Source organism: Erythrolamprus reginae, chromosome 3 (genome assembly GCF_031021105.1).
Source record: "Erythrolamprus reginae isolate rEryReg1 chromosome 3, rEryReg1.hap1, whole genome shotgun sequence".
Lineage (NCBI taxonomy): Eukaryota > Metazoa > Chordata > Lepidosauria > Squamata > Dipsadidae > Erythrolamprus > Erythrolamprus reginae.
The window spans coordinates 27,423,914-27,447,378 of record NC_091952.1 but is presented as its reverse complement, the minus strand read 5'-3'; the positions used below and the strand labels follow the sequence as shown (position 1 = coordinate 27,447,378).

At 40.1% G+C, this 23,465-nt stretch overlaps 1 protein-coding gene across 10 annotated transcripts in view; it reads left to right on the top strand.

Annotated features, from left to right (window-relative positions):
• The first annotated feature begins 7,411 nt into the window (after positions 1–7,411).
• Positions 7,412–23,465, top strand: part of STAU1 (staufen double-stranded RNA binding protein 1) — a 42,642-nt gene continuing 26,588 nt past the window's right edge. For 5 of the 10 annotated variants that reach the window (XM_070744652.1, XM_070744653.1, XM_070744644.1 and 2 more), the window contains exons 1-4: positions 7,502–7,775; positions 13,586–13,656; positions 18,505–18,787; positions 21,390–21,514. In XM_070744652.1, the coding sequence (XP_070600753.1) occupies positions 18,583–18,787; positions 21,390–21,514 (330 nt within the window). In that variant the 5' untranslated portion in view covers positions 7,502–7,775; positions 13,586–13,656; positions 18,505–18,582. Of the gene's footprint in view, positions 7,776–7,846; positions 7,919–13,585; positions 13,657–18,504; positions 18,788–21,389; positions 21,515–23,465 lie in introns of those variants that run through there. The other 5 variants (XM_070744646.1, XM_070744649.1, XM_070744647.1 and 2 more) reach the window with 3 other exon arrangements.

Here is a 23,465-nt window from a genome sequence, read left to right as displayed (position 1 = left end):
AATTGTAATTATATGCCTGTTGCCAAGCAACCAAATTTTGATATGATCTTGGGGGTGCTGCAACAGTTGTAAGTCACTTTTTTCAGTGCCTTCATAACTTCAAACAGTCATTAAACGAATGGCTCTATGTTGAGGAATACCTGTAGCTTAGTTTTTTTCAGCTTAATGTTTGAATGCTAAATCTCAGTTTAGGATGTATAAGTATCTTTGGAAGAACTGTTATCTTTCTAATTATGCCTAGATGTCTGCAAAACTAATGTAAATAAGGTTTGGGATGAGAATGCATTTAAAAATGGTTGGAATTTGATGTATTAAGAAATGCTTTAAAACTTATGCTACAGAAAGATTGCCTATTTCTTGTTCTGCTTATATAGTGAAAACTAAAATGCATGTTCCTATCTGAGTGTAAAATGTTCAAGGAGTCTTGTTTGGGTTTTAGAGTTGTATGCAGCTTTAGACATTAATATGAAATGCAATTTTTAGACCGGGTGTTAGATCAGTGCAAAGGTTGAAGATACATAATGTTGATCTGTTCCTAACATGCAGCAGATTAAGTCCAGCATACAATTATCAAAATATTCTAGGACAGGTTATTTTCTTTAATTCGAGGTCCCCAACCCCGCTACCAGGCCGCACAAGCTATAGGTGAGTGTATGCACATGTGCAGTTCCACTTGGATGTGCGCATGCACCTGCCACTCACATGGGACTATCCCCTCGCGTGCACCCACACACCTGCCGCCGGTCTGCCAAGCCGGAAAGGTTGGGATAGCTTCTTCATTGTAGCTTTGCCAGCTGTTTTCCCCAATGTCCAGTTATGACAGTTAAGACTAATGATGGCCATCTGAAGCAAACCGAGATACTGTAGTGGTTAAGGTGTTAACCTAGTTCTCCCCTCACTTTAAAACTGAAAAATCAGCTGGGTAATTTTGGACCGTCACTCTCATCCCAGTTTAACTCACAGGATTATTGTAGGGGAAATGGGAAGGAATACAGTAGTCCCTAAACCAGTGTTTCCCAACCTTGGCACCATGAAGATATCTGGACTTCAACTCCCAGAATTCCCCAGCCAGCGAATGCTGGCTGGGGAATTCTGGGAGTTGAAGTCCAGATATCTTCAAGTTGCCAAGGTTGGGAAACACTGCCCTAAACAAACACGATCAAACTCAGGATTCTGATTATAAGTCGTCATGGTTTTAAATTGAATCATGAACTCAAGTAGATTCTACTACTGTTATTATGGTCATATGATTGTAGGTTTGAATCCATCTTATCCAATAGGTTCTTTTGGAGGAAGATAGCAATATATATATATATATAAAAGAATGTAATCCCATGACTCTGCGGGGCTGTAAACAGTCATAAATGTCAGCTGGTTGCCAAGTGTTCAAATTGTTGCATGTGACTGCATTTTTGAAAATGGCAGTGCTACAGGAGATTTTTGCTTTATTTTGCAGCATATCCCTTGATACCCACCAGATTGTCAGGAACCCTCTTTCACAGATTTAATTTTTCAAGGAGGGAAATAGATATATTGCAAAATAAGGCATAAACCCCTCTAGCTTCACCTTTATTTACGAAAATGCTTCTGTTTCCTGTCAGATTCTGAGAATTTTTAGAAAACAAAATGGTATGTAAATGGAGTTTGATATATCAATGATGAACCTAATGTTTTATTCTAGCACAAATGGAAATCTTGAGACCTGAAGGTAATAAGAACGAATGTTTTGTGCCATCCAAAGTCACCTCAGGTGAGATGGGCAGCTGTATAAATTTTATTTATAAATAAATACTGTTTATATATTAATATAGCTATATGCTTTAGTTGGTTTTGGCTTTACAAGAAGTGTGAACCTGAGCCAAATTGACAAATGGCAATTTCAACATCTTAATGTCTGAATTAGTAATTAGGAAAATTATATCTGCCCCATTTCTCTAAATTTCCCAGCAAAGTTGCAGAATGGTCCTTTTAAAGCTCCAGAAGCAATACCCCAAAGTTGGCATTTATGTGCCAAATCTACATTAAATCTTTTGTAAAATATCCTCAAACAACAACACTTATATCTAAGGGGAACTCTTTTCAATTTTGTTGAAGCTTGAGAGTCCTTCCTAAAAACAACCTTTGGCTAATTTTTTAAAAAATAACTCAAAAGGTACCTCCTTTTCTTCACAATCCTTTCCAGCCAAATTCAAGAAGGCAACAGGATGCCTTCCCTTTTTACTTTGATATTTGATAACTACTGGGGTTAAAACACCACAGATCTCATGACTGGCTAAAAGGAGATCTAGAATCACAGCCAAATGTCCACTGTGGGCAAATATGATTATTATTTCTGGAAGAAGAGTAGCGTTTTAGAATCGTGCTTCACCAGGCGGTGCGCAAGAAGCACACCGGGTTTTGGTTTGAATCAATACCTGAAATGAACAAATGGAGCTGAGAGTTTGCTGCAGTCGCTACCACTAAATATTTTGGCTGCTTAGTGCTATTACAGCACTACCCCTTTGCCACATAAGAGGCAAAGTCTTACGATAGTCCGCCCCCGATCTACTTTTGTTAGAGCAGCACGTTTAAATGAAGAGCTCTTGAATGCTTGGGGAAACTACAACATCCAGAATCTACTAGCGCAGGGGTGGGCAAAACATGTGGCTCCTTGGGCCCTGTGCTGTGGCTCCCTGTCCCATCACTAGTTGGCCCCGTCCCTCACTGCTTTTAATACATTTTTGGGGTGTCATGTGACTGGGTGGAAGTGAGTGACATTGAGTTGGCCCTGCCCACCCAGCTTTTGTGGCTCCAGGTGTTTTATTTTCTCTGGGAAACTGGCCCAAATGGGTCTTTGACCATTTAGGCTTGCTGACCCTTGCACTAGGGCTTACCCAATGATAGAACTAACTTGCTCCTTCCATTTCCTAACAAATCTTTCTCATTACTTATAAAGATTATACAGTGGTACCTCTACTTAAGACCTTTTCTAGATAAGAACCAGGTGTTCAAGATTTTTTTTGCCTCTTCTTAAGAACTATTTTCTACTTAAGAACCTGAGCCCGGAAAAATTTCCCAGAAAATTTGAGAGCGGCTCAAAGGCCCGGCCAGTTTCCTGCCATTGCCCCTTTAATCCCGGCCATCTCAGGCTTTTCTGGGCTGCCAGAAGAGCCTTTTGGTGGTCTTAAGGAGGCTTTCGCAGTCCAGAGCAAACAAAGCATTTTCCTTTCTCTGGGCGCTTGGAGAGGGAATAAATCTCTGCCAGTGCCCAGAGAAAAGAAACACTCCCTCCACTCTCGGCAGTGAATGTCTTCCTCCTCTTCTTCCTCTCACCCAAATTCCAAGCTTTTATTTCTTTCCTAATCGGTTGGCATGCATTATTTCCTTTTACATTGATTCCTATGGGAAAAAATGCTTCTACAGTGATCCCTCGATTATCGCGAGGGTTCCGTTCCAAGACCCCTCGCGATAATCGATTTTTCACGATGTAGGATTGCGGAAGTAAAAACACCATCTGCGCATGCGCGCCCTTTTTCCATGGCCGCGCATGCGCAGATGGTGGAGTTTGCATGGGCGGCGGGGAAACCCGGATCTTCGTCTGCTCGCTGCTGCTGCGGCCGCCCAGCAGCTGATCTGCTCGGCGGCAGCAGCGAGGAGCCGAATCGGGCTTTCCCCTTTGCGTGGGCGGCGGGGAAACCCGGATCTTCGTCTGCTCGCTGCTGCTGCGGCCGCCCAGCAGCTGATCTGCTCGGCGGCAGCAGCGAGGAGCCGAATCGGGCTTTCCCCTTTTGCGTGGGCGGCGGGGAAACCCCGATGTTCGTCTGCTCGCTGCTGCTGCAGCAGCAGCAAGCAGACGAAGATCCGGGTTTCCCCGCCGCCCACGCAAAGGGGAAACCCTAGCTCCTCGCTGATGCCCCCGCTCGCCCGCCCGCCCGCCGCCCGCCAGCAAGAGGGGGAGAGATAGAGAAAGAGAGAGAAGGAAAGAAAGAGATGAGAGAGGGAGGAAGAGAGTGTGAGAGAGGAAGAAGCAAGATAGAGAAAGAGAGAGAAAGAAAGATGAGGAAGGAAGGGAGTGACGTCATCGGGTTGGAAAAATCACGATATAGCGTTTCGCGAAGATCGAGATCGCGAAAATCGAGGGATCACTGTACTTACAAACATTCGTACTTAAGAACCTGGTCACAGAACGAATTAAGTTCTTAAGTAGAGGTACCACTCTATTTATTTTAAGGGAACTATAAAGAGGGTGGTTATTATAGATAGATGAGCCATTGCACTGACTGAGCGTAGCAGAGGCTTGACTTTTTAAACAGGGATCTTTTATTCTGGCATTTTCAGCACCACTCCAGCTCAGCTTAAATAGAACAGCGAACAGACTTCTGAAAGCTCCTTTTATAGTGTGGCTGTCAGACAGCCAACCAATCACAATGCTTTAACTTCCTGCTATTGAAACCTTAGCTTTATTTTCCCAAGGCATAACCCCCCCCCCCAAAAAAAAATATGTCTTTTTTAAAAAAAGACAAGTGAATAGTGTTGTCAAGCCGGTGCAGAAGTTGGTGATAAATCAATAGCTTGCCACACTATCTGTAGAAGGCTTGAAGTTTATGGGAACTTGGGAGGGGTGATTTCATGAGGGAGCAGAAGTTCAAGGCCATCATATGTTCACCACCTGGGGGGAAGCAGAAGAAGGAGTTACCACGCTGGGCCAACCAGAGTGGGCAACGTAACAAGTTTGTGAGTGGGGGGCAAAGCACGTGAACTTTCAACTGGGTGGGAATTAGTGAGATCCGTGTTTTTCGGTGTGGGTGCCAGGATGGCTCCGGCAATAATTTGGAACTTTGAGGAAAGCCTTGACTTGGACTCTGATTTAAATTTGGATGTTACCTGGAGCCTTGACAATTAACCCAAATCTCTAAGCTGAAAATCTCATCCAGCTACCCCGGCTCGGGGCACTGGTTAGACTCCTGAGCTCCAATATCTGACCCGCAGGCGGGGGTTCCAACTTACCGCCGCTATCGGTGCTGATGCGTGCACAACTCTGGGTGACTGGCGGGCGTCAGAGTGAGATTTGGCTTCTGCACATTGCGCAGGAAGCAAATCTTATGAGAATAACGCATGCACAGAAGCAAAAAATCGCCAAAATCTCTTGCACGCGCATCTTTTCACAAGATTTGCCTCCTGCACATGCCAGATCTCGCTCCGACATGCGTGCCCGTCGATCACCCAAGGCTGCACGCACAGATCCATTTTCGCTACCAGTGTGGCATCCCCTACCTTTCCGGTAGCAACTGGCACCGGGCAGTGTGAAAACTCAGGAAAAAGAAAGGGGAAGGAGATGGAAGGTGGTTAGGAGCTAGCATAGGATGACAATGCTAGCTACATTTTTATTTATTTTTGTCAAGTACGCTAGTATATAAAGATATAACAATGTTTGTATTGGCATCCTTCAGCCTCGAAAGACCATGGTATCATGCTCTGGATTTCCCAGACATTGAAGCCTGGGTAGGTTAGCACGGAAGATAGACTGTTTTTCAAGCAGCAAATCCCCCCTTTCCACAGCTCTGAAATATTCCAATGGCATGGCAAAGGCCAACACGATTGATTCCAGGTACGTCGCAGGAGTTATCAAAGCGTGGCTGTACAGTCACAAACTGCTTCCAGAACTCTGGCTCCAGATTTGGCCTCAAGGTTTACTCCTGAAGCCTTTTCCAATGGTGGATATAACCACAAGACAGTGGAAGTTTGCGGTCAGGAATTTTCCTTCTAGTGGGTGACCAGGGCATCTTTCGTGTCTTGCCATACTCTTAGCGTACCGCATTGCTTGCAGAGTCCGCCTTCATGACCGTTGACCTATTCTTGTAAGTTTCATCCGCTCAGTCCGCCGGAATCTGTCTTCAGATGTTGGGGATAGACAAGTCCCTATTGCACCGAAGGTCAGTGACCCATCGGCTACTCTCAGCCTGGTTTGGCCAGCCTGGTGAAGCTGTTACTTGGGGTCTGGCTGCTGTGCATGCTACAGCCACCATAAGCTATAGGTGAGAGGTGAATGATAGGTTGGGACCAAAGGTGAACAAGCTGCCCTAAATGAGCTGCTGTAAAAGGACATGGCATGGTCTACACCAGAGGTGCTACCCCTCTCTCAGCAGCCCATAACAATGTTTATATAAAGATATTGGTACTAAGAATTAGAATTAGAATTCTTTATTGGCCAAGTTTGGTTGGACACATGGAATTTGTCTTTGGTGCATATGCTTTCAGTGTACATAAAAGAAAAGATACATTTGTTAAGAATCATGTGGTACTACACTTAATTATTGCCATACGAGTTAAATAAGCAATGAGGAAACAATATTAATAAAAATCTTAAGGATACAACAACAACAATAATAATAATAATAATTTATTAGATTTGTATGCACCCCTCTCCAAGGACTCGGAGTGGCTCACAACAATACACAATGTACAAATCTAATGTTAAAAGAACAATTTAAAAACCCTTATACTGTAATAAAAAACAATCACACAACCTAACAAACCATACATTAAAAAACCATAGTAGCTAAGGGGTATATTAGTTTCCCCATGCCTGGCAACAGGTGGGTTTTCAGGAGCTTTTGAAAGCAACAAGTTACAGTCATACTGTAGGGGGAGGAAATGGATGATAGGAATGAGAAAAAACTAGTAGTAACAGTAGTGCAGACTTAGTAAATAGATTGACAATGTTGAGGGGATTATTTATTTAGCAGAGTGATGGCGTTCGGGGGGAAACTGTTCTTGTGTCTGGTTGTCTTGGTGTGCAGTGCTCTGTACCGGCATTTTGAGGGTAGGAGTTGAAACAGTTTGTGTCCAGGATGCGAAGGGTCAGTAAATATTTTCCCCGCCCTCTTTTTGACTCGTGCAGTTTACAGGTCCCTCAATGGAAGGCAGGTTGGCAGCAATTGTTTTTTCTGCAGTTCTGATTATCCTCTGCAGTCTGTGTCGGTCTTGTTGAGCTGCAGAACCATAATAATAGACAAACATTAGGACAGGGACGGTAGGCACTTGCCTTTAGATTTAGCAAACCGAATTCCTGTCAGATCCACCTTCGGGTAACAACACGAAAGTCTCCCTCTTTCCAACCCCAGTGTGACTCCCATCAAAGAATGTACAGTACTTCCTCCCCGGCGTACAGGACCCGCAACCACGCCCTCCGCCGGCGAAGGTAAATGAAGCAATGCACGCTGGGAAATGTAGGGCTTTAAGGAAGCACGTGGCAGAAGAGGTGTATAAGGGCAAAAAGATGAAAGAAAAGATCTCTCGAGGGAATGGAGCATGCTGGGAAGTAGAGTTTTGTCACACACAAAAACCCGAGAAAGGAAGCGAAAGGCCGTGAGACGCTGAAAGACGGCCACGTGTTCTTGGTAGTTGCCTCGGAGCATGCTGGGTGTTGTAGTCATTGGGGGGGCGGCGATCCGTGACACAATGCACAAAACTCTTGAAAAGCCGCTAACTGGGAACCACGACATGCGTGGGGCTAGGCGGCGCTATAAATAGCTGCCAAGGCCACGGCTCCTCCTCTTTTCTTTTCTCCCTCTCTCTCTCTCTCCCCGTGTGATGCCGTCACTTCCTTCCCGGCCGGACCTGGCCCCGCTCATTCTCTTTAGTGTTTGCCCTGTGTCTGCTGCCGCTGCGACTCGCTCGCTTTCCCTCCCCTTCCCCGGACCCCCCTTTCCTGGGAGCTACCAATGGACTGAGCCGCCCGATAGCCCGCCGTCAACACGAGCCGGCCCGGGAGCCGCAGTCCAAACCAACATCAGGTGAGGGGGGGAAGAGAGAGAGAAAGAAGGAGAGGGAGGGAAGGAGGGGGCGCGCGGCTGGGGGATGTGGAAGGGAGAGGCCTCGGCCGGGCCTGCGCCCAGGTTGGGGCCTAGCCGGACGGACGGCCAGCCTCGTGCCACCGGTGGGGGAAAAGCTTGGGCTTCTCATGAGGGGGGCGGCAAGTGGTGGCGGCGGCGGCGTTCCTTCACCGCCGGCAGGTGGAAGGCGCGGGGTTGACTGACAGGCGTTCCTTTTTCCCCCCTCCCCTCCCCTCGCTGGAATAGGAGCTCAAAGGGAGAATCCGCGGGAGATGCCTTCGGTATAGCGGCTCGTAGCTTACCGCTTCGGGCTTTTTACCCTGCCTTTTCCTCCGCTCCGCTCCTCTCCACCCCACCCTAGCTGTGGAAACCCGGCCACTGTGGAAAAAACAGAGGCCGTGTGGACGGCGGGAGGGTCCTGAGGTAGCGCAGCTCTCTCCTCGGCATCCTATTTGGGTTTCGCCATCCTGGGCGAAGTAAAAAATGAGGCCTTGTAACTTGAATCAAACATTTGAACTTTTCAATGTTTGTGGAGTTGAGAAGCACAGTAACTCGTCTCTCTCTCTCTCTCTTGCACTCTGTATACACACCTGCGGCCGACGTGTAAGGTGACTTTTCCTAGAGCTGTGCAGCATTTTTTATCTTTTATGTGAAGGGCAAATATATGTAGGCTGGGGTTTGCTTTGGTTTTTTTTTTTGTGATTATCAGATTTCTTGACCTTTTCATATTCGACGCAGGATACTAGAGGCTTTCTCTGCAGGAGAGCTGCTGGGATTCCTTTCTTCACTTGGCACTGCAGCAATTGGGAGTTGGGTGGTGTATAAGTTGGATTAATAAATATAATAAATTGCAAAGTAGAAACTATGTATTGCTTAATCTTAAACAAATGGAAGAAGTCCTTCCTGTCAACAACTACTTCAGCTTCAACCACAACAATACATGGGCACACAGCAGATACAAACTTAAAATAAACCGCTCCAAACTCGACCATAAGAAATAAGACTTTAGTAACTGAGTAGTTGATGCATGGAACTTATTACCTGACTCTAGTATCATCGCCTATCCCCCAAAACTTTAATTTAATTTATTACACTTGTATGCCGCTCCTCTCCACAGACTCTGTGCGGCTCACATCAAAATAGTGACAGTGTAACAAATCTAATATTAAAAACATTCTAAAACCAACATTAGAACCATACAACACAATCATACCATGCATAAACTGAATAAGCCTGGGGGGTATCCCAGTTCCCCCATGCCTGGTGACATAGGTGGGTTTTACCCTTAGACTATCCACTGTTGACCTCACCCGATTCCTAAGAGTAAGAGGTCTGTAAAGGGCGTGCATAAGCGCACCAGCATGCCTTCCGTTCCCTGTCCTAAGGTTTCTCTCTTACTAGTATCATGTATATAAACATTGTTATATCTTTGTATACTACCAATACATATTTGACAAAATAAATAGGTAGGTAGGTAGGTTCCGGTGGAGAGTTAAATTTCTTTCTACTCAAATCACCTTGGGTTCATATCCTGGAGTATATTCTGCAGCATAGAGTCTGAAGTCTGGCAAATTTTATTCCTTTTTTTAAAAAAGTCTTTGTGTGCTTTCATTTGGTATGCTGTGAGGTATTCAAGCTCTTAATGGAAATTTAAACTGCTTAAGGGTTTTTAGATGCTGAAGTTTTCCCCTCACAAAAACTCTTCTGTTGTTTCACTTTACCAGAACTAAACATTTGTTAAATCAGAACCACTTTTAAAAATGAAGTGGGCTTTTTTTTAAAGTGCATCTTTTGCTGTGGTTTTAACAGGGTGGGTTGAGATTTGGCCACAACTTGGAGAAGAATAACAAATGGGCAAGCTTTAGTTAGTTTCAATTCATTGATTTCTGTAGGCTTAGTAAGTATTCCAAATGGTAATTTTCCAAGAGAGTAAGGCCTTCCGAGAGTAAAAATTCTTTTGCAATTTGAAGATAGAAACCAGAAATATTTTAGTTGTTCTAGGGCAGGGATAGGCAAAGTTGGCTCATCTGTGACATGTGGACTTCAATTCCCAGAATTCCTGATCCAGCATGATTGGCTCAGGAATTCTGGGAGTTGAAGTCTGCAAGTCATAGAAGAGCCAACTTTGCCTGTCCCTGTTCTAGGGGAATAATCAATCTATTCAACTAATATCTGCATAATTTGAAGTTTGGTAGGCTAGGGCAGTGTTTCCCAACCTTGCAAACTTGAGCATATCTGGACTTCAACTCCCAGAATTCCCCAGCCAGCATCTGGTTGGGGAATTCTGGGAGTTGAAGTCCAAATACCTTCAAGTTGCCAAGGTTGGGAAACACTGGGCTAGGGAATTAGGGGAGAAAATCTTCAAAACAGCAGAGGCAAGCCTTTTTCACATCACATCAAGAGAACTACACGTGTCTTTGGAAGTCAGGCCCAATTCAAAATATGATTTTACTCTCAGTACTATTTTTAACTTACTGCTTTGCCCTGACATGACAAACTCTCTTCTAATGAAGTGTGTATAACTAAGACAGCACAAATTTGACCAAAACGTAGTGGTCTAAAGACCATAATCCGAGTGTCTTGAATGGCATTGTATTTTGAAAAATTCAGATTTTGAACATCATTAACAATATTTCAATCTTCTGCTAACCTTCCAGATTCCACATTTTTGTGACTGTTAGTTAAATAAAGCAATGCTTTGTCTTTTGCTGCAGTTATTTAATAATTACAATAATTTATTGGTCTAGTTGCTGTTTTGTTATTGTAAGCTGTCCAGAATCCTTGGTTTGGGGTAGCGAATAGAATAGAGAACTGAATTGAATTATTTATTGGCCAAGTGTGATTGGACACACAAGGAATTTGTCTTTTGTGCATATGCTCTCAGTGTACATAAAAGAAAAGATACATTTGTCAAGAATCAGGTACAACACAATGATTGTCATAGGGTACAAATAAGCAATCAGGAAATACATGGAAATATTTCAGTTTTGGATAGGTTTTAACTACATTTGACCTCATGACATCAAATTAACGCATTAATTTAATAACCTGGGAAAATACAAAATTTTAGGCAATTTATAGGGAATAAGTTATATTGAACTTCATTTGTGTAAATTAGGTTGTGCAAATTAATATTAATGAACTTCCCTGAATAAATGTACCTATATTCTGGAATTAAGAAGGCATATTGTTTAGATTTAGCAAAAGCTGACTAAGTGTAGCCTAGATATCTCTTATTTTATTTATTAATTGTATTTGTATGCCACCCCTTGATTAAACCAGATGAATAATTGCTTACACTAGGAAATGTGTTTTTTGGAGAGTGCTGTAATTGATGATAAAAGCTTATCTTAATGCATCCATTATGTTGCTACTTTTGTATTGGCCAGTCAAATTGCTTCGATTTCTAAGTATGTATATGTAATTTCTGTCTAGGCTAGAGAGGATAAAATAAGACAGTTGAAGTTACTTATTACAACCATAGAATGTCATTCATCAACAAATATTTGACCGCACATATCTGCTGCAATGAATGGGAATAGACCAAGCATATGTTTTCATTCATTTCACTTCTTTAAAATGCACCATATTTATTTATGTGCTTCCAACAAAGAAGACTCCCGGAGTATCTTAAAGTATGCTCTTACTTGCAACAAGAACATGGGAAAACCACATGTAATGAAATGGCTGTAGCTCCTATCTGCAGAGGGGAAATGGCCACAGGATCAATTAAAAATAATAGTTGCCTATGAAGAAATAGCTAGTACACCAATCAGGTATTTGGTTGAGCTATGATGATAGCATTGGTGCAGCCAGGAGATGCGCAGCATCATGCCTTTTGGTGTAGTGGCAGATTTATTTATTTATTTAATTGGATTTGTATGCCGCCCCTCTCCGAGGACTCGGAGCAGCTCACAACATATATAAAAAACATAGTAATACATCTGATTCAATTAGATCTTTTCTAAGTTCAACAATCTTTTCTAACGATATTTTGTGGTGGTGAACTTGAGTTTTTAAAAACCACCAATCGGCTGTGTGTTGTTCAGGCTTACTTTAGACAGGTTATTGTTTAAAGAGTTGTTAAATGTTGCAGAACTTCCTAATAGTTTATGTCTTTGTGAAGAAAGTACAGGTTGGGTTCAGAGGTCTACCTGAAAAATAGAGTAGGTGGAAGCTAATTTTCCTGCATTTCTTTTCTCTGCTATTCCCCCAATGCTTGAATCTTTTATGGCATTGGGAACTTCTATGGCATTGGGAAAAGAATAGTAAAAGAAAGCATTGGATATAGGATGGAATCATTTTATGTACAGTCAGGAATTGATTGAAGAAGATAAAATGATATTTTTGTCAAATGATATATGTGTAAATTGAAACAGGGTGTGTTCATCCAATCCCTTTTTTAATGGATTTACTAATTATTTTAGTCCTTTATATCTTTGTTCTATTTTCTAATTATATTTCAATGCAATTCCTCAAGTACAGTATTTTAATTACTCTCTCACTGTCATTATATTTATGTTTTATTGTGACTTGTTGCTGCCACTTCATAAATCTTTTATCAGTTTCAGTCTTATTTTATTTTAGTCAGTAGATCTGAATCCACTTCTTACATCTTACAGAACAATAAATATATCACAGTGAAAGAGTAGTTGTTTAATGTGAGGATATTCATATTTCTGTGATAATCTATTCATGAGCTATATAATGAATATAATATTTTAAATTTAACCCATCATTAGTTTAGAAAACCTAAGACAGTTTACTAAGTCAGACAAATATGAAATTTGTGTGTTGAGAAATTAGCAACATTTGAGCACACTACCATACTCACTAGATAAAATAGTTTAACCTATGCATGGTTAAATATTACAAAAACAAGTTTACTGTGTATTAACTATTAATATATACACTATTAATGTGTTCATGAATTTAAAAAGCAGGGATCTTTATAGAATTTGTATAGAACCGCTGTAAAATAAATTCAGTTTTCATTTAAGTGACAATAAAATGCAAGATTTTTCATAGTTATATATGTACGTGTAACTCATGTTATAAGTCGTGTTATGTATTAATTTTGACACAAAAGGAATCCATACCAGAGATGCATTGGCTAGTCATATGCCTATTCCTACACATGTTGCTGATTACTTACCCTCCTAACATATTTTACCCAGCCTTAGTTAAATAAAAATTAAAACATAAGAAATTAGAACACAATTTTTACATTAGCTAGGAAGCTGTGGAACTTAGAATAAAAATTTTCTACCCTAATTTCAGAAGAAATAAAATCTCTGTATTTTAAAGAATAATATGAACTTTAGAGACCATTGTGTGTCTAAATGCTGACTTATGCAGGATTAGAATGAATTTTATAGTTAATACTAAGAAGATACAATTGATAAGGCAAAGCTGCCAAAAGCAAATCAAATCAAATATATTTGCATGGAATATTTTTGCAGTATAAAAACAAAATACTGTGTTCTATTTTTTAAATTCCTTCCTGATCCTCCAGAATAGGCATCAGATATTGTTAAAGAACTATCTCAAAAAATATGGTATAATGGAATATGTTTTTGGAAGTATAATGGTTTGTTTCAGATAATAATCCTGAAAGAAAATAATATTTTATTAAATTGTACATTTTTCCATGGTTTCAGGTAATGTTGATGGTTAAGGTAATGTAAATACTGTGCAATGTAATTATAAAGTAAAATAATATGAAAATCATATAGAGCATATTTGTAATTGTCTTTTTCCTTTTGATATAGGCAATTTCCATCATATAAATATTTTCCTTGGAACTAACATCAAAAGTAAACTGTCCCAGGAACACCAAAAGGTATGGGAAACTTGTACTTGGCGTATAATCCACTAACCCTGCATATTAAATCCTTGCAAGTTCTAATAATTAAATACTGGTCAAAAGATAGTGTCACAATTTGGTTTGCTTGCTCAGTTGTGAAATTGATTCCCTGCCTGCATAGCCTCCAGTGACACATGAGTCCTTATTTTTCATCTATCATTTTTTTGAAACACCAAGGCATATCTTGTTCTTAGATTTCTTTACAAGCTGCTCTGGTTTGTTATATTTACAGTGGTGCTTAAAAGTTTGTGAACTATTTTTGCATGTTCAGTGTTTCTGTATAAATATGACATAAACTGTAATCTGTTCTCTACATACTGTGAGTCCTAAATATAGATACAGATAGTCCTTTAATTATGACCACAGCTGAGCCTTGAATTTTGGACATAAGTCGTTACACTTGTAAGATAAATCACCATGTCACTGGACTCAATTTTATGATTATTTTTATGGTGGTTATTAATTGAGTACTATGTTTGTTAAGCAAATCATGTGTTTGTTAAGCAAATCGCATAGTCATCAGTTTGAATCCAGTTTAATGATCTGGAAAGGAGCAAAAATATCACAAAACATGACATTGCAGCAGTCATAATTTTAATGGTGAATTTTAAGTAACTTTTTTTAGTCCATTGTAAGTTTAGACGGTTGTGAAGTGGTCAGTTGTAAATTGATGTTAGAAGAGCTTAGTTAAACAATTACTAGTCAAAAACATACAGTACTTGCTTGTTGTATGTTTTTCCCTTCCAACTCTCTGAGTTGCTTTGTTGATGATATGGGCAGTAAATAAATGTACTGCCAAGTATATCACTGCCGTTCATTATGTTCTTGATGGTGCTGTCATGAACACTTGACATTCAGAGACACAAGAGTTTAATTCTTTACATGGGGTTGTTTGGGACTTCCATGAGTATTACATGCCTTGCTCTTGGTGTGATCATGGTTGGTTGGTTGGTTTTACTCTCCTAAGGAGAATAAAATGGCATTAAATTGCCTTCATTTGTACATGATCTGCTTGACCTTTGCTTGATTTGAACTTTTAGAAGCCCAAATTCTTTGGAAATAGTTTTGTAATACTTTCTAGCTTGGTGAGAATCTTTTCCCCCCCCAGAAACCGCCTTTGTCCAAGTCATACATATCTGAGTGGTGAATAATAAACTTTGATGGTGAATACCAGAGTACTGTTCTTTAAATAAGATGGGACACACACACACACAATCTGATTGTCATCCCATTGATTTATTGAAACAACTGGCACTAATTTCCAAATGAACTGGTAATCCTAGAGGTTCACATTCATCTGCTGTTTAAAATACGTAGCTTTGGATCATTTTCCTCAATAAATCAATGAACAAGTGTAACATTTTATTTTATTTAACTGAGTTCTCTATCTAGTTTTAGTACTTGTCTAAAGTAGAGAGTACTTGTCTGTAGAGAATGTTTTAAGTAACGTTTATGCAGATACATTGACAATTCAAAACAATTCACAAATTTCTAAGCACTGTATTTATGTACTCCCTTTTCACATGCTTAACAGCTTAGTTGCATTTTGAATCTTGGACTTTCTGCTTTTTATGGAAATACTGCTTGGGAATAGTTATGGAGAAGGAAGAACACAATTCTATTATATTTTTTGAAATCTAAGCATTACTTTTGATTGCTAGTCACAGTACTTTCATTTAGGAGCTCTATAACTCTCATTCATAGAACATTGAAGTGCCAAACAAAATCTGTATTGTATGTATGTATGTATCTATGTATCTATGTACGTACGTAAGTATGTATGTACAGTGGTCCCCCGAGTTTTGCGATCTCGATCATTGCGAAACGCTATATCGCGATTTTTCAACCCGGAAGTAAAAACACCATCTGCGCATGCGTGCCCTTTTTTCTATGGCCACGCATGCGTAGATGGCGCCGGGCAGATCAGCCGCTGGGCGGCTTCCCTGGGTCTTCCCCCTCTTGCTGGCGGGAGGGCGAGAAGCCCCCCCCAGCACCCGCTCGCCCGCCCTTCGCCGCTCACCCGCCCTTCGCCCGGCCACCCGCCCTTCGCTTGCTGCTCGCCCGGCCACCCGGGTTCGGGGGGTGCTGGCAAGCCCCCCATGCCGGCGGCGACATTTTAAAACAGCCGTGCGGCTTCCCAACTGAGTCCCGAAGCCAAACGTCAAAGGCGAACTTCCGCGTTTGGCTTCGGGACTCAGTTGGGAAACCGCGCGGCTGTTTTAAACCGTCGCCGCCGGCATGGGGGGCTTGCCAGCACCCCCCGGACCCCCAACCCGGGTTTGGGGGGCTGCTAGGAAGCCCCCCATGCCGACGGCGACGTTTTAAAACAGCCGCGCGGCTTCCCAACTGAGTCCCGAAGCCAAACATCAAAGGTGAACTTCCGCATTTGGCTTCGGGACTCAGTTGGGAAGCCGCGCGGCTGTTTTAAAACGTCGCCGCCGGCATGGGGGGCTTGCCAGCACCCCCCGGACCCCCAACCCGGGTTTGGGGGGCTGCTAGGAAGCCCCCCATGCCGGCGGCGACGTTTTAAAACAGCCGCGCGGCTTCCCAACTGAGTCCCGAAGCCAAATGTCAAAGGCGAACTTCCGGAAGTTCGCTTCAGGACTCAGCTGGGAAGCGGCGCGAGCGAACGGCGTGGGCGGGCGAAGGGCGGGCGCGCGGGCAGGCAGGCGGCGGACAAGCGGCGGGCGCGGCAGCAGCGAGGAGTTTGCGTGGGCGGCGGGGAAACCCCAATCTTCGGCTCCTCGCTGCTGCGGTGGAAGTAAAAACACCATCTGCGCATGCGCAGATGGTGTTTTTACTTCCGCACCGCTACTTCGCGAAAAACCGATAATTGCGAGGGGTCCTGGAACGGAACCCTCGCGATAATCGGGGGACCACTGTATGTAGTATTTATATGGGAAGGCCAAATATAGAGGCAATAATACATTGTAAGAATATATTGTTGACAATGATCTCGGAATAGTGAAATTGTTGTGAGCTTTCAGCAGAGAATCTTTTTTTATCTTTTGGTATATCCAGGAGAATCAGTGCTTTTAATGTGCCAGTGAGTCATTCTAAACAGATCGTTTGATAGAAAACACCGACTGTGCATCAAGATAATGGAATGCATATACATTTTATGAAAAGGACGTTATAGGGTATTGTGCTTCCATACTCATTTTATAGAAGATTCAATTAGTGTAATTCTTTCAGTTTAAAAAAAACCTACCATGATTTCCTGAAAATAAGACTCGGAGCGGCTCACAACAAACAATACAATATACAAATCCAATATTAAAAACAATATTTAAAACCCTTATTAAGAACAATCATGCAATTCAAACAAATCATACATAAAGCAGAACAGCCGAGGGGTATATCAATTTCCCCATGCCTGGTGACATAGGTGGGTTTTCAGGAGTTTACGAAAGGCAAGGGGGGTGGGGGCAGTCCTAATCTCCAGGGGGAGTTGATTCCAGAGGGTCGGGGCCACCACAGAGAAGGCCCTTCCCCTGGTCCTGCTAGACGACATTGGTTTGTCAACAGAACCTGGAGAAGACCAACTGTGTGGTACCTAATCGGTCGCTGGATTTCGTGCAGCAGAAGGTGGTCCCGAAGGTATTCTGGTCCGATGCCATGTATAGTGTGTAAATGGTGATTGTACAAATGCAAGATGCTGCAGCAGCGGTAAACCCATGCCAGTTGTAAAGCACCCAAATCTCAATTGCATTGCCTTGGGAAATGCTGCAGTGGTCTTAAGTGTGGGGACTGGTTGTAAAATTATTTGTTCAGTTTTGAACATTAACTTTGAACAATCACTAAAAAAGAAGTCATTAAGCAAAGATGCCTGTATTTTTTAAAGGAAGATTTTAAACCATTCCATATAGCAACTCATTATCCTGTTTGCAACAAATGCAGCAAACAATCATACCAATAATTTGTTCCATTATTATATTTTTGCAATATCGTTCCCCCCCCTCCCTCTCTGTCTCTCTCCTAATATAGAAAAATTGACTAGTCCAATCATTACAAAATAATTTTCCTGTTGTGGAAAAAAATACTAAATACTTTAACCAGTTTTGCACCTAGGACAGTAAGAAAATATATGTTGTGCTTGTCATTGTAATTTTCTTTAACTCAGCATACTTGCTGTTATTTGTCTTATTTTTACTACTGTATAACTTTAATTTGTTACAGCAAAAATGATGCATAAAACAAGAAAATGAAATGAGAAATACAGATAGCTTGCAAATTACTTTGACACATCCATTCTAAATTTGGCATCAGTTGTGAAAACCTGCAGAATACTTGAAAATAAATAAATGTTTTTAGCACTCAATTTCTGAACAGCATTTATATTTCCTAAAGCTGAAAATAGGTTAGCTTTATAATTTTGAAGAAATATAAAATCTTTTCTAGTAAAACGTTTTTAAAAAGTAAATAAACCCAACTATAAATAGACATTAGAAATGTTTAATTGTGACACTGTAAATAGGAACAGCTTATCAAATACCATTATGCATTTCATATTCTAGTGTGTTAAACCTGAGTCACTTGAAATGAGCACTATCTGGTGTTTTTGGAGTAAACTGTATTGGCTATAAAGATTGCCTACTGAAAATTTTTAGCTATTACTTTCAAAAACTCATTAATATATTTTTATGATGACTTTTTAATGTGTTTTTGATCCCTAGCTGTAAATGCATTTAATGATTTATCCAGCAAGAATGGTTAACTTAAAACTATAGGTTTGTTGCAGCTTGCAACCAAAACTTTTATTGTGTTGGCAGAAAAACCACCTGAGTGACATAAAATTTCATTTTTTTTCTTTATTCTTTAAAGGTACAAATTCAAGCACTTATACAGAAGAAAAAAAAACCTTCATTCTAGGCCAACTTTACCTGCACTGATTAGTTTTGAATGGAAATAAACATGTCTCAAGTTCAAATTCAGAATCCAACTGCTACTCTTTCTAGCAGCCAAATACTAAGCAAGAACCAATCTCTCGCACAGCCTTTGAGTATTCCTTCTCCCACTAGTTCTTTGCCCTCTGAAAATGCGGGTAGACCTCTTCAAAATTCTGCTTTACCCTCTGCATCTGTTACATCTACTAGTGTTGCTGCAGGTAAGCTTTAAAATACCTTAGATATATTTCCATATTTTTTGCTATTAATCTTTCGTTTAAAACAGGAGTCGCCACTCCTCAGCCTATGTACTGGGATCAGTCCGCAGCATGCCAGCAACTGGTCCACGCATACAGGCAAAGCCGATTGAGTATGATTGAAATGTGTGAAAGTAACAATTGTTTGCAAAAGAAAAGTAGTTAAATATTTTTCTAATTTCACTTTATAATTTTTTTCTATCTTTCACTATTTATCACTAAGTCTGAGCTTTGTTTTAATGCAGTGTTTTTGGCTCCTCTATATAAAATGTGCAAGAATACTTGTTTAATGACAACTTAATAATAATAATAATAATAATAATAATAATAATAATAATAATAATAATAATAATGTTTTCTTTACTGTAATGTTTTTTAAGCATTTAAACCTAAGCAAAGCTTCTAAGGACAGATTAGTATCTAGAAGTCTGAATTATTTCCTTCTACCCCAACCTGTTCTACTGCTCAGACTTCAACTGCTTGATTTTAGGAGAAAGGAAAGGACCTAATGTATTACTAACTTATTCCTGCAGCTATCTTTAATCACTGTCACAATAAAGGCTGTACCTTCTAAATCATGATTTAGATTGAAAATATTAAGATCCATACTTGTGCTTTATTAATTATTTTCAATTTTTAATCAAAAGTTCAGCTACACTAAGCAGGAATGTAGTTGTTTTCATTTCAATTTGGTACAAACCTGGCCAACATGGTTTGTATAGCATAGTTTTAATCCCTTGTACAAATCCAGCCAATTGTGTTTAACAAGCAAAGGTTTAACCACTTATGATTTAGACAGATGTAAATGATCATGTGCCACTATGAAGAATCCGTCCATATTAAGATTGAAAGTCATGCTTCGGAAGAGCTGAATGCATCCATTGTATGCTAATTTTTGAATTTAATAAAGTTTAATACAATTTAAAACCCCTAGTATTGTTTCCAACTCTGATAATTTTAAAAAGCAAGAAATAAAACCTTGATAAAATCCAGTCCTGCTGTACATTTCCAGCTTTGTTGCAATTAGAGCTGCAAATCAGGAAGCCTGTAACTGTTTCCTGTTATATGATTCTAATCTCAAAATACTGTGGACCGTAGGACAAAAACATGAAGCATTTGTGACTTGGATCACCTTGTTATTATCTGAAATTTATGCTTTGGTTTAAATTCTAATTGGGATGAAATTAAGTGACATAATAATAACGTTCTACATGGAGCCTGGCACTAAGAAGTTGTCTTTTTAAAGGAAGTATTGGGATAGATTGAAAGATGAGAACTGAAATTTTGCTTTTAAAAAAAAAAAAAGTATAAAAAATAATGCAGATAACAGTAGAGACAAATGAATTTTTTGGATGAGAGCAGCTCCAAGGGCAGGTTTTACTATTATGAATATGCCATTGTAATAGTGTTTCAATCAAATATAGACTACACAGCCCCTAATCATCAAAGCAAATGTAAGTCTGTAGATGCATAGCTTATTTTCTTGCCAAACAAATTAGTTGTTATTTCTGTTGCCAGAATTTGTAATAGTAATACTCATTGAGATAGAATAGAATTGAATTGAATTCTTTAATGGCCAAGTGTGACGCAAGGAATTTGTCATTGGTGCATATTCTGTCAGTGCACATAAAGAAAAAATGGAATACATTCATTAATAATCAAAAGAACAACAATTAGTGATAGTCATATAAGCAATCAAATCATACTAAGAAACAAATAAAACAATATAAATTTTAAAGATAAAAGCAACATGTTTATAGTCGTAAGTAGAAAGATAGGTACTAGGAAGGATGAGAAGAATAATACTAATACAGTCTTAGTAAATTATTTGACAGTACTGTATTGTGGAAATAGTTGTTTAGCAGAGTGATGGCATTCGGAAAAAGCTGTCCTTGTGTATAGTTATTCTGATTTGCAGTGCCCCATAGCGTCATTTTGAGGGTAGAAGTTGAAACGATTTATGTCCACAAAATAAGGGATCTATAGATACTTTCACAATCCTCTTTTTGACTCGTGCACTATACGGATCCTCAATGGAAGGCAGATTGGTAGCAGTTGTTTTTCTGCAGTTCTAATTATCTGTTGAAGTCTGTGTCTGTCTTGTTTGGTTGCAGAGCCAAACCAGATACTTATAGAGATGCAGATGACAGACTTAATAATTCCTCTGTAGAACTGAACTAGCAGTCTCCTTGGGCAGTTTGAGCTTTCCGAGTTGGTGCAGAAAGAACATTCTTTGTTGTGCTTTTTTAATTATTGCTTATTCATAATTTAACTTTTTAAATAATTTTTTTGTTATTGCTTTCAAGCTTAATTCTATGTTGACATCGAATTTGTCTAGATTGAATCATCAATTAACTTTTCAGTAGTTAAAGAAATCAAATGCAAATTGGCATGTTGTATAAAATATGTTTTAATCATTGAAGACTCATGCAATATTTGACACATTTCATTTCCTTAAGTTTACATAATATCACTAAGAGGCTAGGCAGTGGTCGGTTTTTTGCTTTGTTTTGTTTTATTGGAGGGATTATTAAGAACTGTAGTAACCCTTTATCTTACTTTTCAGTTTCTTCTAACATGGCAAACCCCAAAGAGAAAACACCCATGTGTCTTGTGAATGAGTTAGCCCGTTTCAACAAGATTCAGCCTGAATATAAGCTTTTGAGTGAACAGGGTCCAGCTCACTCAAAGGTAAAATTGTTTGTATGATGGTCATATATTTAGCAAAAGGGCAAAGAGGCTTTAGGTGTTTATGTGAAAGAGACATACAAAAAGTTTACATATAAACTGTGGTGTAACTATATTAGTTTGAAATCTTAGGGCAGTGATAGCGAACCTATGACACAGGTGGCACACAGAGCCATATTTAAGGGCATGTGGGTCATTGCCCTATGTCAGCTCCAGCCTTCTTTCAGTCTTCTTTTTGGCCGTTTTTGCTCTCCCCAGGCTTCAGGAACCATGGGGAGAAGCAAAAAAATGGCCAACTGGGCCAACCAGAAGTTCGGAAACAAACTTTTGGTTGGTCTGTTAGGCTGTTTTCCAATGTCCCCAGGCTTCAGGAGGCTTCCCTGAACCCTGGGGACAGCGTGAAACAGGCCAACGGGCCAAGTGGAAGTTAATTTCTGAACTTCCGTTTGGCTGTTTATCGCGGTCCCTAGGCTTCAGGAGTCTGAAGGCTTTAGTTAGGCCTGTGTGAATGCACCTGGGGGGGATTGTGTACCTGCACAAGGGGGCAGGGTGGGGATTGTGCGCAGCCATGAGGGAGGGCATGGGTGTGGGCATCCGCGCGCTAGCACTCATGTGCACACCCTCTTGGCACCCAAGCCAAAAAAGGTTTGCCATCACTGTCCTAGGGTTTGTTTTTTTAAAGTGATGGAAAATAGCAACAGTAATTAATTCTACTACAAGCCCAGTTTAGTTTTAAAACACATCTCATTGCAATATATTAAGGAAGATATTCAGAAAAATGGATCCTCTTGGCAACAGTGAAACCTAATTTGAAATTTTGAGCTCCTAGTTAAAAATAGCACTTAGCAATAGCACTTGGACTTATATAGGGCTTCACAGCCCTCTCTTTACAGCAGTTTATAGAGTGAGCATATTGCCCCCCAAAATTTAGGTTCTCATTTTACCCACCTCGGAAAAATAGAAGGCTGAGTCAACCTTCAGCCTGATGAGATTTGAACTCTCAAATTGCAGGTAGCCGGCAGGCAGCAGAAGTAGCCTGCAATACTGCACAGTAACCACTGTACTACCCTGGGTCAAAAATAGAAGGATACTATATACCTTCTGTTTATTTTGTGCTTTTGAGTCATTTTTTAACTCCTGGTAACTAGATATCCCTGCAGGTTTCTTGGCAAAGTTTTTGGAAGTGGTTTGCAATTGCCTGTTTTTTAGAGTGACAGAAACAGACCTAAGGTCTCCAGGTTTCTAGCCTGATACCTTAATCACTATGCTAGACTACCTTTAATGTTCCTTGTGTAGTTACTGATTTATAGTGTTTTACATTTTAATTGTAACTTTATACAGCTTATCAACATAAAAACATTTATAATACAATTCACTGTAAATTTGTTATATGTTTTAGCCAATCTTTATGTTGCTTTCCATTGGTTTATTTTGGTTATGCACAGTAGTAGGAAATTATATACAGGTAAAACTAAAAAAATTAGAATGTTGTGCAAAAATTCATTTATTTCAGTAATGCAACTTGAACGGTAAAGTGTAATATATGAGAGAGACTCATTACATGCAAGGCAAGATAGTTCAAGCCGTGATTTGTCATAATTGTGATGATTATGGGGTACAGCTCATGAAAACCCCAATCCACCATCTCAGAAAATTAGAATATTACATGTGATCAATAAAACAAGGATTGTACACAGAACAATATCAGACCTCTGAAAAGTATAAGCATGATGGATTTGGGGTTTTCATGAGCTGTATGCCATAATGATCACAATTATGACAAATCATTGCTTGAATTATCTTGCTTTGCATTTAATGATTCTCTCATGTATTAGTTTCAAATTTTAAGTTGTATTATTGAAATAAATGAACTTTTGCACGATATTCTAATTTTTTGAGTTTCGCTTGTAAACAAAATACCTACTGAATTATTGTAGCATACCAAATGAGGTTA